The sequence below is a fragment of the Geotrypetes seraphini genome, chromosome 3 (genome assembly GCF_902459505.1).
Source record: "Geotrypetes seraphini chromosome 3, aGeoSer1.1, whole genome shotgun sequence".
In the NCBI taxonomy this organism is placed as follows: Eukaryota; Metazoa; Chordata; class Amphibia; order Gymnophiona; family Dermophiidae; genus Geotrypetes; species Geotrypetes seraphini.
The window spans coordinates 335,144,802-335,161,867 of record NC_047086.1 but is presented as its reverse complement, the minus strand read 5'-3'; the positions used below and the strand labels follow the sequence as shown (position 1 = coordinate 335,161,867).

The 17,066-nt window shown below is 45.0% G+C and overlaps 1 protein-coding gene across 3 annotated transcripts in view; it reads left to right on the top strand.

Moving 5' to 3' along the window:
- Positions 1–17,066, top strand: part of PUS10 (pseudouridine synthase 10) — a 74,944-nt gene that overhangs the window by 38,323 nt on the left and 19,555 nt on the right. For all 3 annotated transcript variants that reach the window (XR_004538754.1, XM_033937076.1, XM_033937077.1), the window contains exon 9: positions 10,817–10,881. Coding sequence is in view for 2 of the 3 variants with exons in the window: in XM_033937076.1 (XP_033792967.1) it covers positions 10,817–10,881 (65 nt within the window). In the remaining variant the exon portion in view is untranslated. The remainder of the gene's footprint in view (positions 1–10,816; positions 10,882–17,066) is intronic.

Genomic DNA, 17,066 nt, shown 5'->3' with positions numbered 1-17,066 from the left:
TCTTAAAAACCTCTTGTGCCCGATGGGCAAAATTTTTACTATGCGATAGTGTACTTAACACATATCATATAATCAGTACTTGTGATTAGTAATATGATGCACTTATCTTAAATTGCTGATAAGAGCCCGACGGGACCCGTTTCGCCAGGTTATTGGCTTCGTCGGGGGACTTTTTTTGATAGCTGAAAAGCAAAAAAAGAAGAAAAAAGACAAGTGCTTGCACAATATTCTATCATTTAGATATATCTGAAATACAATTGTCTCAATATTTACGCGAAGTAGTACTCACTGCATTCAGTCTGAACTTGCTAGCACATCAAAAAATGGCGCCAGTGCCTCTAGAACGCCACGCATGCGTACTTAAAGGGACTCAAAATGACGTCACATACTCAGTTAGAAATTTTGATATGTACGGATTCCATATGATACTGCCTTTATGTAAACAAACTGGTTCCGACATTCATTCATTAGCGTCGTTGCCAGATTGACGAGAAGATTCACTTGCCACACTATCCATAAGCCAGAAGTTTGATTTTTTTTAAAAAAAATAATGATATTTCACAAAAAAAATCAATTTTTTGGCATCTGCAAGCCCTTTTTACCATAAAAATGTTGTCAAAACCACAAAAATTGGCCTACGATCCTTATGGTCCTGAAAGGGTTAAGGATCGCTTTCACTCGAGACAAAAATCTAAAAGATATCTTGAGCCCTTCCATGTACCGCACTACCTCAGTGGACAGAACCATGTCGCCACGGGGTTTCTTTAAGTGTGGTTCATGCAGTATCTGTGCTGTTACCGTACAAGGTTCTACATTCACGAATCCTGTCGACAATAGGATATATTATCCCAGGACAAGCAGGCAGCATATTCTTTACGCATGGGTGACGTCACCGACGGAGCCCACGGTACGGACCTTTTTACTAGAAAGTTCTAGTTGGCCGCACCGCACGTGCGCGAGTGCCTTCCCGCCCGACGGAGGAGTGCGTGGTCCCCAGTTTCTTCGTTTCCGCGGAGCGAAGAAGACGTGCGTTTTTCAACTCCGATTGAAATCCTCTTTTTGCCTTCCCGCTCGCGTTCTTTTTTTGTTTATTTACCTTCGGGTTCTTTTTTATTTCATTTCCAAAAAAAAAAAAAAAAAAATATTTTCTTTTTGTTTCGTTTTTTGTCTTTGCCCCGGCGGGGCCTGTTGTCACGATCCAGGCCTCGGGGTTTGATTTTGCGGAGGCCGTGTTTCCATTCATGCCCCCGCAGCCCGGTTTTAAGAAGTGCCAGCGGTGTGCACGCCCGATCTCCCTCACTGACCCACACAATTGGTGTTTACAGTGTTTGGGACCGGAGCATCGGGCGGACTCGTGCACCCGCTGTGCCACTCTTAAAAAACGCACTTTGAAGAATCGCCAAATCCAGCAAAGTCTGCTGTTCGGCACCGGCCCGACTATGGACTCGACTTCTTCAACTGCGGCACCATCGAAGTCGGCACCGACCACCTCGACACCGCCTGACATTACATCGGCGCCACCGGCGCCAGGTAAGCCGGCTAAGAAGCCTTCCACCCTTGAGCGCCCTCCCACCTCGGTGGCGACACCGGCTCTTTCGGCTCCACGCCGAACTAAAAAGCGCTCCGCTCCGATATCGGTGAGTGCCTCGTCATCGGCCTCCTCATCGCCGGAGCGTAGAGCGGCACCCATGGAACCAAAGCAGAAAAAAGTGGTTCCGGTGCCACCCCTGGATGACCGCATTGCGGCCATCCTCCAGGATAAGTTGCAGGAACAACTCCAAACGCAACTTAAACAGCTCTTGCCCTCTATCCTGGCACCGCTGCTTTCGGTACCAGACCGGCCCGAGCCCCACACCGTCCAACCGGTATCCACGCCATCGGTACCTATGGACCCCTCCATGCCCATTCTCTCGGCACCGCATATCCATGCCCATGCCGAGGCCGTCGCTCTGACGACATCCGATCCTCCTCGGGACCGAGCGGAACACCGGTCTTCCCGCGAACCTGACCGGCACCGTTCTTCCCGGGACCGAGACAGACACAGGTCTTCATCCCCCGGTACCGTCTCGGTACGCTCAGGCAAATCTCGGTCTAAAGCTCATCATACCGAGCCTTCCACTCCAGTCTCTCGGCACGCACACACCGATGTCAGAGACCCGGACCTCTGGGAGGAATCTCCCCTCGGTACCGAGGAGGATGCATCGTCGTCGGACGAAGAGCCCTCGGCCCCCGATACCACATCTAAACCTGAGCAATCTTCTTTTTCAAAATTCCTCAGGGAGTTATCGGGGGCCTTATCTTTGCCTCTGGAATCTGATTCCAAGAAATCACAAGCTTTCCTGGAGGCATTAGATTTCGATCAACCCCCTAAGGAGTTCCTGAAGTTACCCGTGCATGACATCCTACGGGAAACTTTTTACAAAAATTGGGAAAATCCATTAACTGTCCCTGGGGCACCCCGTAAACTGGATAGCCTTTACAGGGTTATTCCAATCCCGGGATTTGATAAACCCCAGCTGCCCCATGAATCTCTCCTGGTTGAGTCCACTTTAAAAAAGACTCAAGGCTCCAGTGTATATGCCTCTACCCCTCCTGGCAGGGAGGGCAAAACTATGGACAAGTTTGGCAAGCGGCTCTACCAGAATGCCATGCTTGCCAACAGGGCAAACAATTACTCTTTCCACTTTTCATTCTACCTGAAACATCTGGTAATGCAACTCTCCGCCATGCAAAAGTACATGCCGGAGCACAAAGTCCCACTATTCCAGCAGCACATCTCCAGCCTGCTTCAACTTAGAAAATTTATGGTACGCTCCATCTATGACTCCTTTGAGCTCACCTCTCGTGCATCTGCCATCGCTGTGGCCATGCGCCGCCTGGCCTGGCTCAGGGTCTCTGATCTGGATGTCAACCATCAGGACCGACTAGCCAACGCCCCATGTATGGGAGACGAATTGTTCGGAGAGTCTCTGGATACCACCACACAAAAACTCTCCGGCCATGAGACCAGATGGGATACTCTCATTAAACCAAAGAAGAAGGCCCCTCCTGCTCGGCCTTACAAACCACAGTCTTCTTACCAGCGCAGGTTCTCCGCTTGGCCGCTTAACCCGCCTTCACAGCAACCTAGGCGGGCTCGCCAACAACACCACAACCAGGCTCGTGCACAGTCTAATCAACCTGCCAAGCCTCTTCCTCCTGCCAAACCTTCTCAGCCCTTTTGACTCCTCTCTCCAGGGCTTAGCCAGTCTTCCACCCTCATTGCCTCTCCCTCAACCAATCGGAGGCAGGCTCCACATTTTTCTCAGCCGTTGGGAGGTCATCACATCGGACCAGTGGGTCCTCAACATCATCCGCCACGGCTACTCTCTCAACTTCCAGACTCTTCCACCAGACAATCCTCCCGTAGAGTCTGCTTCTCTTTCAACTCAAACCCCCCTCCTCCTGAGGGAGGTCCAATCCCTCCTTCTCCTCAATGCCATCGAAGAAGTACCTCTGGAACAAAGGGGTCGGGGATTCTACTCCCGTTACTTTCTGGTTCCAAAAAAGACAGGAGACCTACGTCCCATTCTCGATCTCAGGGACCTCAACAAATGTCTTGTCAAGGAGAAGTTCAGAATGCTCTCCCTTGCCACGCTTTACCCTCATCTCTCTCAGAACGACTGGCTATGTTCCCTGGACCTCAAAGAGGCCTACACTCACATACCAATCAATCCAGCTTCACGTCGCTTCCTAAGATTCCAGGTGCACCATCGCCATTATCAGTACAAAGTGCTACCTTTTGGCCTCGCTTCATCACCCAGGGTGTTCACCAAATGCCTCATTGTGGCGGCGGCCTTCCTCAGGTCTCACAACCTCCAGGTGTTTCCCTACTTGGACGATTGGTTGGTGAAAGCACCTACGTCTCCGCTTGTGCTACAAGCCACTCATCAGACCATCTCTCTCCTCCACCTCCTGGGGTTCGAGATCAACTACCCCAAGTCGCATCTGCTTCCCACGCAGCGCCTTCAGTTCATTGGAGCAGTTCTCGACACCACACTAATGAGGGCGTTTCTCCCCTCCGACCGTCAGCGGAACCTGCTCCGCCTGTGTCGTCAGGTGCTCCTTCATCACTCCATTTCTGCCAGACAGATGATGGTCCTCCTAGGCCACATGGCCTCGACGGTGCATGTGCTTCCCCTAGCACGACTCCACCTCAGGACACCTCAATGGACTCTGGCCAACCAATGGTCGCAGACCTCGAATCTTCTTTCTCATCCCATCTCTGTGACATCGTCTCTTCAGCAATCTCTACAATGGTGGTTGAACTCCTCAAATCTTTCCAGGGGCCTTCTTTTTCATCTGCCCCCGCATTCCATGACCATCACCACGGACGCCTCCCCTTATGCATGGGGAGCTCACCTGGGAGACCTACGCACCCAAGGTCTTTGGACCCCGCAGGAGCGTCTTCATCACATCAATTTCCTGGAACTACGAGCCATGTTCTATGCTCTCAAGGCCTTCCAGCACCTTCTTTGCCCTCAAGTTCTGCTCCTGTGCACGGACAACCAAGTTGCCATGTACTACATCAACAAACAGGGCGGCACCGGATCTCGCCTCCTTTGTCAGGAGGCTCTTCGCATTTGGACCTGGGCCACGGCCCGCAGTCTCTTCCTCAAGGCTGTCTACATCCAGGGCGAACAGAACTCCCTGGCCGACAATCTCAGCCGCATCCTTCAACCTCACGAGTGGACTTTGGACCCTCCCACGCTCCACTCCATCTTTGCTCGCTGGGGCACTCCGCAGGTGGACCTATTCGCAGCTCCTCACAACCATCAGCTGCCCCAGTTCTGCTCCAGACTCTTCTCTCCTCATCGTCTGGCCCCGGATGCATTCCTTCTCGACTGGACGGATCGGTTCCTCTATGCCTTTCCTCCTCTACCTCTGATGTTGCGGACTTTATCCAAACTCCGCAGGGACGGAGCCACCATGATCCTCATAGCTCCCCGGTGGCCTCGTCAACACTGGTTCTCCCTACTGCTTCAGCTCAGCTCCAGGGATCCCATTCCTCTGCCTGTGTTTCCTACTCTACTTACACAGCAACATCAGTCTCTACTACATCCCAATCTGTCTTCGCTCCACCTGACAGCTTGGTTTCTCTCGGGCTGACCTCTTCAGGAAATCTGTCTCAGCCTGTCCGTCTCATTTTGGACGCCTCCAGGAAACCGACCACCCTCCAATGTTACCATCAGAAGTGGACCAGGTTCTCCTCTTGGTGCCTCCGCCATCATCACAATCCCACCTCTTTAGCGGTGGAAACTGTTCTGGACTACTTGCTCTCCCTGTCCAACGCAGGCCTCAAGTCTACCTCTATCAGAGTCCATCTCAGTGCCATCACGGCTTTTCATGAACCTGTCTTAGGAAAACCTCTCACGGCTCACCCTCTGGTTTCCCGATTCATGAGGGGCCTCTTCAACATCAAACCACCTCTGAAGCCTCCTCCGGTCGTCTGGGACCTGAATGTGGTTTTATCTGCCCTCATGAAACCTCCCTTTGAGCCGCTTGCCACAACTTCGCTCAAATTTCTGACATGGAAGGTTCTTTTCCTCATTGCCATCACCTCTGCCAGGAGGGTTAGTGAGCTTCATGCACTGGTTGCCGATCCACCGTTCACTATTTTTCACCATGACAAGGTGGTTCTGCGCACCCATCCAAAGTTCCTTCCAAAGGTGGTCTCAGCTTTTCACCTCAACCAGTCCATTGTGTTGCCTGTTTTCTTTCCGAAACCTCATTCACATCCCGGAGAACAGGCATTGCACAGTCTTGACTGCAAGCGTGCCCTGGCTTACTATCTTGATCGTACAAGGGCTCACCGCTTGTCCCCTCAGCTCTTCCTGACCTTCGACCCAAATCGTTTGGGTCGACCGGTCTCTAAACGGACGCTATCCAACTGGCTTGCAGCTTGCATCGCGTTCTGTTACGCTCGGGCCGGTCTGTCACTAGACGGCGCTGTCACGGCCCACAGGGTAAGAGCTATGGCCGCTTCTGTTGCTTTCCTCCGTTCCACACCCATTGAGGAAATCTGCAAGGCGGCCACCTGGTCCTCAGTTCACACATTCACTACTCACTACTGTCTGGATGCTTTCTCCAGACGGGATGGGCACTTCGGCCAATCTGTACTTCAGAATTTATTTTCCTAATGGCCAACCATCCCTCCTCCCTCTTTGTTAGCTTGGAGGTCACCCATGCGTAAAGAATATGCTGCCTGCTTGTCCTGGGATAAAGCACAGTTACTTACCGTAACAGGTGTTATCCAGGGACAGCAGGCAGATATTCTTACGTCCCACCCTCCTCCCCGGGTTGGCTTCTTAGCTGGCTTATACTAACTGGGGACCACGCACTCCTCCGTCGGGCGGGAAGGCACTCGCGCACGCGCGGTGCGGCCAACTAGAACTTTCTAGTAAAAAGGTCCGTACCGTGGGCTCCGTCGGTGACGTCACCCATGCGTAAAGAATATCTGCCTGCTGTCCCTGGATAACACCTGTTACGGTAAGTAACTGTGCTTTATATGCAACATTTCATGACGTGCAACTCAGAGTTTGTAGTGTACGCTATCATCTGTCCATGTGAAAAAGTTTACATTGGTAAAACAATACGTCCATTTAGGATTAGGATGTGTGAGCATCGATCTAATTTGAAGTTAAAGAAAATCAGTGCCCCCATAGTAGAACATTGTCTTGAATTTAAACATGAAGTCCATCAGTTAAGATGTGTGTGCATTGATCATGAAAGTAAACACGAACGGGGAGGTGATCGTCATACTAAACTCTTGCAGAGGGAAGCAAGATGGACATTTCAGCTTAAATCCAATCAAAATTTATAGGATTTTAAAGTTATGGGACAAATATGTCCCTTGGTCCTGAAAGGGTTAAAGGAACATCATGAAAAATCGGTAAAGTTTGTATGATCTTCCAATTTTTCTTCAGGATGTTAGCCGGAATACTTCCATGCGCTGTGAACCTTACAACGCAAGTTTGAACCACGTCCTTACTGGCATCGGATTTATTGCTTCCTAACAATAAATCACGGATATAGTACTTGGCTCGTTTCTGTGCAGATCTTAAAACATGCTGCGGATATCCACGGTTGCTTAGTTTATCACAAAAACGTTGAGCTTGGATCTTATACCTACTCCTTGTCGAACAATTTCTCTTAATTCGGAGGAATTGAGAAAAAGGGAGATTATTCCTTAATGCAACCGGATGGCAACTAGTGTACTCTAAAACAGTATTTCTGTCAGTTGGTTTAACATGTAAATCCGTGGCAAAAGAATCATCCAATTGAATAACAATCACGTCCAAATAAACAACTGAGGATGGTGAAAACTTCATAGTAAATTCAATGCAATTGTCACAAGAATTTAACCATACATGGAACTGATGCAATTCTCGTTCCGTGCCACTCCACAGCATGAAGATGTCATCAATATACCGGAACCAATGAGCAATTCTGCTTTGGAAAGGAGAACATTCTAACCAAGTCTGTTCAAACTTGGCCATATATAAATTAGCGACCGAAGGGGCAAAAGTCGCCCCCATTGCCACTCCAGATCTTTGTTTGTAAAAAATGCCATCAAACATGAAAAAATTTTCTTTCATCGTAATTCATCAAAGATACTGCTGATTTTCTCAATAAACTTACTAACGTAGACACTAGCAGTTTTCCTTTTCTATTAGTGACCTTGGACGTTGTCTCACTGTATACCTCAATCCCCCAGGAAGATGCCTTACAAGTACTCAAGGATATTTTTGATGGCAGGACCAGACCCTATTCCATACCCACGGATTTCTTGTCATCTTTGGCAAGAATTACGATGAAAGAAAATTTTTTCATGTTTGATGGCATTTTTTACAAACAAAGATCTGGAGTGGCAATGGGGGCAGCCGTCCAGCAGGAGGTCTTGCTGGACCACCACCACATAAAAAAGGTACCAAGGGGGGGGGGGCACATAGTATATTCAGTCCATAAGACGCACCCCCTTTTTGGGGTTTGGAAAAAGTGTGCTTTATGGTTCAAAAAATACGGTACTATTTGTAGGGGAGTGGATGAAAGTTTAATTGGACTGGATAAGGAGAGCCCGTCTCGAATTGGGAAGATCATTGGTTTTGTCTTGTTAATGTTTAGTGCTAACATGTTAGAACTTATCCAGTTTCTTAATTTTTCCATTTTTGTGGTTTATGATGGTTATGTCATCTGGATTGTCAAGATCGATTGGATGAACTAGCTGGATGTTGTCAGCATATGCGAACATAGTAAATCCGATTGACTGGTCAGTAGAGGGGCTATGAGAGCTTGGCGATCCTGCTTAAGTTTTGTAATAACTCTCTTCCCCCTACTTACTGTGGGACTTTTAGCAAGTTCTTCAAAACATCACATTACTTGTGTGTGCAAGATTACACTTAGGAGGCAATTCTTTAACTGGGCACTTCCAATTAGTTACAAATTATCCAAAATTTCACAGTACATTTGATATTAAGAATAAAAGATACAATAGATCTTTTAACTCCACCTGGGCTTGTCAAGCAGCAAAACTTTGAAAAACTTTTCCAACTAATATCAACCAGCAATCTAATTTTAAGATTTTCAAAAAATACCTAAAGACCTATCTATTTCAAAAATTTGTTTTTAATAATTCCTAAATATTGTAATATTATTTAATAAGTTATATCTTCGTAATTATTTATATAAACTGCAGGAACAGCAAAAATATGGTCCATTGAGGAGGATGTCTGGTGGAATGTGTTTTGTTTTGTTTTTTTTTAATATCTGTGTTCATTCCCTCTCATTCTCTATCAACAAAAAGGATGAATCGCACACAAAAGGATGATATCATTTAAAAGCACTAAGATGGAATAGCGCTCTGAGCTCTGATTTAATTAATAAGCATCTGATATATGGCAAAACAAAACATAGCCCTAAGACTGATCTACTCACTGAAGAAATTCAACTACATCACAGAGGCATACCACGACTCACATTGTCTCCCAATACAAGCGAGAATACACTTCAAATTTTACTGCCTACTATTTAAAGCAATAAACGGAGACAGCCCAACCTATTGGAACAATCGACTAGTTCAATCCACCTCAACCAGACATAGGAGAACCCACGCACCATTCACACACCCTCCAACCAAAAACGTCAAAAGAATAAAACTATACGACAACCTCCTAGCCAGGAATGTTCCAAGCATCACTTGCATCACCTGCAACTACTACATATGTACCTCCAATATCTTGACAACTCAGATGTAATCCTTAGCAACTCAAAGAAATGTACAAACTACTCCCTAAATACTTCTAATCTCCGGACAATCCATTTGTAATCCGCCTTGAACCGCAAGGTAATGGCGGAATAGAAATCCCTAAGGCAATGTAATATAATGTAATGACTGCCACTGTGACTTTGAGTTTTCTCAGTGCTTATGAGCACTGCTGCCTGATTCTCAACTCTTTGGTGTTTTTGGCTCAGCAACTTTGGATTCAAACTGTTTTCTAGTGCAAAAGGCTCCAGTTTACAGGAGCTCTCTCTCTCCCTATACTCAGTCTCCCACTCTACCACTAGATTCTTTTCAGTTGCTTCTGCAGGATCTGCTTACCTGCTGATGTCCTTTTTTCCTGAAAGGAACTTGTGGGGGGGGGGGGTAAAATACACACAGATTGCTTGGGTCCAATGAGTAGTGAGGAGGGACTTGGACTCTTCTAGATATTCCCTGAGAGTGAGCTACTTGCTGCCCTTTTTGGGGTAGGACTTACAGTTCCTAGTTTTCTGTCTCCATCTGCTGGCAGACAGGCATAACCTATTTGTTCTGGACTGGTCTGATGGATGGAGAAGGAAAACGTGTTCTTCTTTATATGCTTTTCCATCTCATAATGGTTTTGGTAATGCATCCAAAAAAAAGGCAGTACCTTGGTCAAGCAGTATTAAGAAACTTGTTTGAATTTGGGTCCCTCAAGATGGCTAATGTGTACAGAGCAAATGTTCAAAACAGCTCCCTACAAAGCAGCTTTAAGTTTACAAAAATGTCCTATGTGAAAAGCAGCATCCCTTAGTTGAGAAGATTCCACTTGTATAGCTAATTCATACTGCATGTTGACAGAAAAAGCAAAATCGCATACCTGTAGCAGAGACTCTCCATGGCAATCACCCACCTCTGAGAGTTTATTTTGATCTCCATATGAGCTGGGGGACTAGAGAAGGGGCAGCAATATACTGGAATGGCTATGCATTTCAAGAAGCTTTTCAGCTAAATATGAACTCTTAGAGAGCAACTCTGTTTTAGTGTTTGTTGAATGACATCACCCACTTGTGCATCTATCTTACTCTTCTACGGAGAATTCCCATTACCAGAAAGCAGCTTTGATTTTCTACCCTCTTAGCTATTGATGGAATCTGTTTCCCACATTGATGCAGCTCCCATCTCTGGTCTTTGAACACAGCTTTGGCCTCTATCCCTACTTTGCAGAAAGAGACAAATTTTGTTGCTGAATGTAATACTTGGAACGCCATCCTTGGCTTACCCAAACCATGACCCATTTTTAAACAGTTACCTTTGATCATTTTAATGATTTAAATGGTGTACGTGCTGCAGATTTAAAAGAATAAAACACTTGTGGCATGGAAACCACTGCTGGCCACGTAAGTGATTTTTGAATAGCGAACTACAAGTTTTTACCCTTTACCTGAAACTCTACATAACTTATGAAATGAGAACTAGTGCTGTCAAGCTATTTTTTACTGGTGACGGTAGGTGCTTTTATTTCATTTTATTCTGTAGTCTGTTTTCACAAGAATGGCAGTCGTAAAGGCCTTGGAGAAGATAAAAGAAGAAGATTTTCAGAAGTAAGTTCCCTTCAACGATTGTTTCTGAGCAATGGACATTTTGAGAGAATTTTATAAATACCTGCCTCACTTGCACATACATAGGATACACCAGTTTTCATATGGAAAGTTTGTACGTATTTCCCCTTTGAAAATTACCCCAGAGAATTTATGTGCATATTTTTACCCCTGCTCTTTAACATACACAAACGTCCCGGTTTATTACGCATGTATATGTGCTTAAAACCTAATCCCAGCGCCAGGAGCACCTCCACTCAGTCTTACACATTTGGGTAAAGCAACATTGTAGAGGCATGAATGACCTATTTGGAATACATATGACTTATCGGCCTCTTTTACAAAGCCGCGCTAGGAGCTGCCCTGCGCTAACGGCCCTGAAATATATTTGAACATAAAGGGCTTCGGGGCTGTTGCTGTGCGGCTTTGTAAAAGAGGCAGTATTTCTGGGGAAAGGTGACTTAAGTCTGTTAGGGAAACAATTTGTAATTCAACAGTCCATATCCCATCCTTTTATGTCAAAAAAAAAAAAGTTATAGAAATTCAGACGCGTAACTTTTGCAGACTGCTTATGGACCCATGATATGAAAAATTGGCCAGTCTCAGCATTTGGGATTTGCTACTTTAGTCACCTTTTCCCACAGATGTTCACATATACTCATGTGCATATATGTCCCGTGTATTTATAAACTGTGTGACCTGCAGAGGCGCACTCAGAGTTTGCAGTTGGGTCAAGACAGCTTATCAAATTAATATTCAAGTTTCAAGTTTGTTTATTTTTGATATACCGTCTATCAAAACAAATATCTAAATGGTGTACAATATAAAAAGATTGTAGAAAACTGTTAAAATGGGTAAATAAAAATATTTTATCATATATTAAAATACTAGGCAAATTCACATTAACGTACATGAGACAAAAGGAAAGTTGGGAAGGGAGAAGTTGTTTAAAATACATCGAAGTAAAATTAATAAAAAAGGAAGGTGAAAGGGGAGTGGCAAGACATTAGGAAGGGGATCGCTTCAGAAGAAGCGTTTAATGTTTCAGAGCTTCACAGAAATTAGAGGTTTGAAAAGCGGAAGCTGGTACTAAAGAGTAAAGGCATCTTTAAAGAGAAAAGTTTTGAGCTTGGTTTTAAATTTTTCAAGCAAGTTCTCTAATCGAACATCTAATGGGAGGGCATTCCACAAAGAGGGGCCATCAACTGAAAAAATGGATTTACGAGTAGTATAGTAAAACAGTTTGCGTATTGACGGTATGGAAAGTAGGTTTTGATTGTTAGATCAGAGGGTCCTGGATGATGAGCATGGGATCAAAAGTTTATTTATAAATGCTGGTTGGTTAGAATTTTTTGATTTAAAGGTGAGGAGGAGTATTTTATAGGTGATAGGTAGCCAATGTGCTTTACGGAGGAGAGGATTGACATGGTCAAATTTTTTTGCATGATAGATTAATTTGACAGCAGTGTTTTGCAATAGTTGTAGACGGCGGAGTTCTTTCTGGGTTAAACCTTGATAAAGGGCATTGCAGTAATCTATGGTTGAAATTATAAGAGAGTGAATCGGAATATTGAGAGAGGGGAGGGATCAAGAAAAGAAGAGATAGAGCGGATATGCCTAAGCTTATAAAAACATTTCTGCATAACTGCACTAATTTGTTGGTGAAAGGTGAGGTCCTTGTCTAAAATGACTCCGAGAAGTTTGACTTTACTATCCGTTTGAATTGAGAAGGAATCGATACAGATAGGTAGACATAAGTGTTCATCTGGAGAGAGCGAGAAAAAGACAGTAGTAGTTTTAAAGATGTTCAGTGAAAGTTTGTTATGATGAAGCCAAAAGCTGGTTTTATTGAGTTTTTGATTGATTTCTGTTATTTCATCAGGTGATGTGGGATTTAAGGGGTGGAGAAGTTGGATATCATCGGCATATGTAAATACAGTGAAACCTATAGATTGAGCCAAAGTAAGCAATGGTGTCAAAAATATATTAAAAAGAAGGGGAGAAAGAATTGAGCCTTGGGGGACTCCATTGCTTTGGTAAATGGTGGAAGAAATAGAGTCATTGAAACTGGCTTTATAGTTTTGATCCTGAAAATAAGAAGAAAACCATTGCAGAACTGTACCGGAGATACTGATGGATTCTAGTCGTGTGAGGGGTAGGGAATGATCAATTGTGTCAAAAGCCGATGTAAGGTCTAAGGAAATCAGAATGGAGAATTTACAATGGTCTTTAAAGTAATGGATTGAGGTTGTTAAACCGATGAGAGAGAGTTTAGTAGAGTGATTTTTCCAAAAACCTGTTTGGTAGGGGTGCAGAGCATTAGTTTTTTCCGCAAAATTGGACAGTTGATTGAAGACCAGTTTTTCAATTATTTTAGCTAGAAAAGGTAAATTAGCGATAGAACGGTAATTATTGATTTGATTTTCAGATATGTTTATTTGTTTAAGTTTTGGAAATACAAGAGCGGATTTCCAAGAAAGCGGTATGTAGCCAATATCACTGGCTCCCGGTCTATTATCGCATATAACACAAAATTCTTACTCTCACACATAAAGCTCTGCATTCCGGTTCACCTCCCTATCTTGCATGTATTTATTCAATTTTCTATACTGTTCTCCCAAGGGAACTCAGAACAGTTTACATGAATTTATTCAGGTACTCAAAACATTTTTTCCCTGTCTGTCCCGGCAGGCTCACAATCTATCTATTGTACCTGGGGCAGTGGGGGATTAAGGTGTCACAAGGTGCAGCATGGGTTTGAACCCACAACCTCAGGTTGCTGAGGCTGTAGCTTTAACCACTGTGTTACATTCTCCACCATCACTGATATCCCCCAATATTTCTGTTAGGGTACTTCAGTCTACCTCTTAATATCGCTTGTCTGTCCCCTCAGTTCCCCACTCACACCTTAGTAACATAAGAACATAAGCAATGCCTCCACTGGGTCAGACCCGAGGTCCATCATGCCCAGCAGTCCGCTCACGCGGCGGCCCAACAGGTCCAGGACCTGCGCAGTAGCTCCCTATCTATACCCCTCTATCCCTTTTTCCAGCAGGAATTTGTCCAATCCTTTCTTGAAATCCAGTACCTTACTCTGTCCTATTACGTCCTCTGGAAGTGCATTCCAGGTGTCCACCACACGCTGGGTAAAGAAAAATTTCCTAGCATTTGTTTTGAATCTGTCCCCTTCCAATTTTTCTGAATGCCCTCTTGTTCTTATATGTTTTGAAAGTTTGAAGAATCTGTCCCTCTCTACTTTCTCTATGCCCTTTATGATCTTGTAGGTCTCTATCATATCTCCTCTGAGTCTCCGCTTTTCCAGGGTGAAGAGCCCCAGTCTCTCCAATCTTTCAGTGTATGAGAGGTTTTCCATGCCCTTAATCATTCGTGTCGCTCTCCTCTGGACCCTCTCAAGTGTTGCCATATCCTTCTTAAGGTACGGTGACCAATACTGAACACAGTACTCCAGGTGCGGGCGCACCATCGCCCGATACAACGGCAGGATGACTTTTGTTCTGGTCGTAATACCCTTCTTAATAATACCCAACATTCTGTTTGCCTTCTTCGCGGCTGCTGCACATTGTGCCGTTGACTTCATTGTTGTATCCACCAGTACACCCAAATCTCTTTCAAGGTTACTTCCCTCTAATACTAATCCCCCCATTTGGTAGCTGAACATCGGATTCTTTCTCCCTATATGCATGACCTTACATTTCCCTACATTGAAGTTCATCTGCCATTTATTCGCCCACTCCTCCAGTTTGTTTAGGTCCCTTTGTAGGTCCTCACACTCTTCCGTAGTTCTAACCCTTCTACAGAGTTTAGTGTCATCCGCAAATTTTATAACTTCACATTTCGTCCCCGTTTCCAGGTCATTAATAAATACATTAAACAGCAGCGGTCCCAGTACAGACCCTTGTGGAACTCCGCTCGTGACCTTCCTCCAGCCCGAGTAGTGACCCTTCACTCCAACCCTCTGTCTTCTGCCTGCCAACCAGTGTTTGACCCATCTGTGTACGTCCCCTTCCACCCCGTGGTTCCACAGCTTCCTAAGTAGCCGCTCATGGGGTACCTTGTCAAAGGCTTTTTGGAAGTCGAGGTAAATGATGTCTATCGGTTCCCCTTTGTCTAACTGGCTGTTCACCCCCTCGAAGAAGTGCAGTAAATTTGTTTGGCACGATCTTCCTTTGCAGAAGCCATGTTGGCTCGCTTTCATCAACCATGTTTTTCGATGTGCTCACAGATGCTGTCCTTTATTAGTGCTTCTACCATCTTGCCCGGAACCGATGTCAAACTTACCGGCCTGTAGTTTCCCGGGTCTCCTCTTGACCCCTTTTTGAAGATAGGTGTAACATTTGCTATCTCCCAGTCCTCCGGGATCTCCCCAGTTTTCAAGGATAGGTTGCAAACTCGTTGGAGTATTCCCACTATCTCATTTCTTAATTCATTTAGTACCCTAGGGTGGATTCCATCCGGGCCTGGTGATTTGTCGCTTTTCAATCTATCTATCTATTGGAGGACATCCTCATGGCTCACCTCTATTGTTGACAGTTTTTCTTCTTGATCACCATGGAAGAACACGTCGGGTTCTGGTACAGTGGATGTGTCCTCGCTTGTGAAGACTGATGAGAAGAATTTGTTTAACCTGTCGGCTACCTCTTCTTGGTCCTTTATCACTCCCTTTTTGTCTCCATCATCCAATGATCCTACTTCCTTCCTCGCCGGTTGCTTCCCTTTAACATATCTGAAGAACGATTTGAAGTTTTTTGCCTCACTGGCCAGCCTCTCTTCGTATTCTCTTTTCACTCTCCTAATCACTTGATGACATTCTCTTTGGTGTTTTCTGTGTTCCTTCCAGTTTTCCCCAGTTTGGTCCTTTTTCCATTTCCGGAATGAATTTTTCTTGTCTCCTATCGCTTTCTTCACCTCATTGTTTATCCATGCGGGATCTTTTGTTCGTTTTTTTTTTTTGCACCCTTTTCTAAATCTGGGGATGTACATATGTTGTGCTTCTTGCACTGTGTCCTTGAATAGAGACCAGGCTTGCTCTATAGTTTCTCCTCTCCTTGAGCTATTTCTGAGTTTTTTCCTTACCATTGCTCTCATAGCATCATAGTTCCCTTTCTTAAAGTTGAACGTTGTCACTGTGGTTCTCTTCCCTTTTGCTGTACCTACTCCTAATTTGTACTGAATCATGTTGTGATCGCTGTTTCCTAGTGGTCCTACTACTTCCACTTCTTTTGCAGGTCCCCCTATTCCGTTGAGGATTAGGTCAAGAGTGGCATTACCTCTTGTTGGTTCCTTGACAAGCTGATCCATAAAGCAGTCCCTCACAGACTCTAAGAATTCTGTTTCCCTCGCACAGTTCGAGTTTCCAATATTCCAGTTTATCCCGGGGTAGTTAAAGTCTCCCATTACTGTCACGTTCCTGTTGTTGCCTTCCCGCCTTAATTCTGCTGCCAGATCTTTGTCGTTTGCTTCCGTTTGTCCAGGTGGACGATAGTATAGACCCAATCTTATGTCAAGGCCATTTTTTCCCGGTAATTTAACCCATAATGACTCCAATCCTTCCGCCTTTGGTTCTATATCCACTCCGGACGAGGGAATGGTGTCTTTTATGTATAGTGCTATTCCTCCCCCCTTCTTGTGGGCCCTGTCTCTTCTATAGAGTTTATACCCTGGCAGTGCTACGTCCCATTGGTTATCCTCGTTCCACCATGTTTCCGTGATTCCAATGATGTCTAGGTCTCCTTTTTTGGCTATGACTTCTAATTCTCCCATTTTGGACTTTAGGCTCCTTGCATTTGCGTACAAGCAATTTAAGTCCCGGTCTTTTCTTTTCTCTTCTCGGCTGGTTTTACATGTGTTTTTCTCCTCTTGCCATCCCCTATCTGGGCTACCAGTCCCTGATTTATGTTCCTTTCTTCCTCCTTTCTTTGTGCCTAGTACTACCAGGCAAAGGGCTTTTTCTTTCTTGTTCACTCCCTCTGGAGCTCCCACTCGCACTTTCTGCTGAGCAGTCTTTCCTCAAGTTTAGATTTACCCCCAAAACTTACCAGGCTCAGTGGGTTTTCAATTGCTTTGTATAACCTCTCTTTTCTGGTCTCTTATCTCCTTTCTATCCACTGTATTTTGGCTCTTGTCATTTTTCTAAATAAATTATAAATCGCTTTGGTTGATTTTGCTTA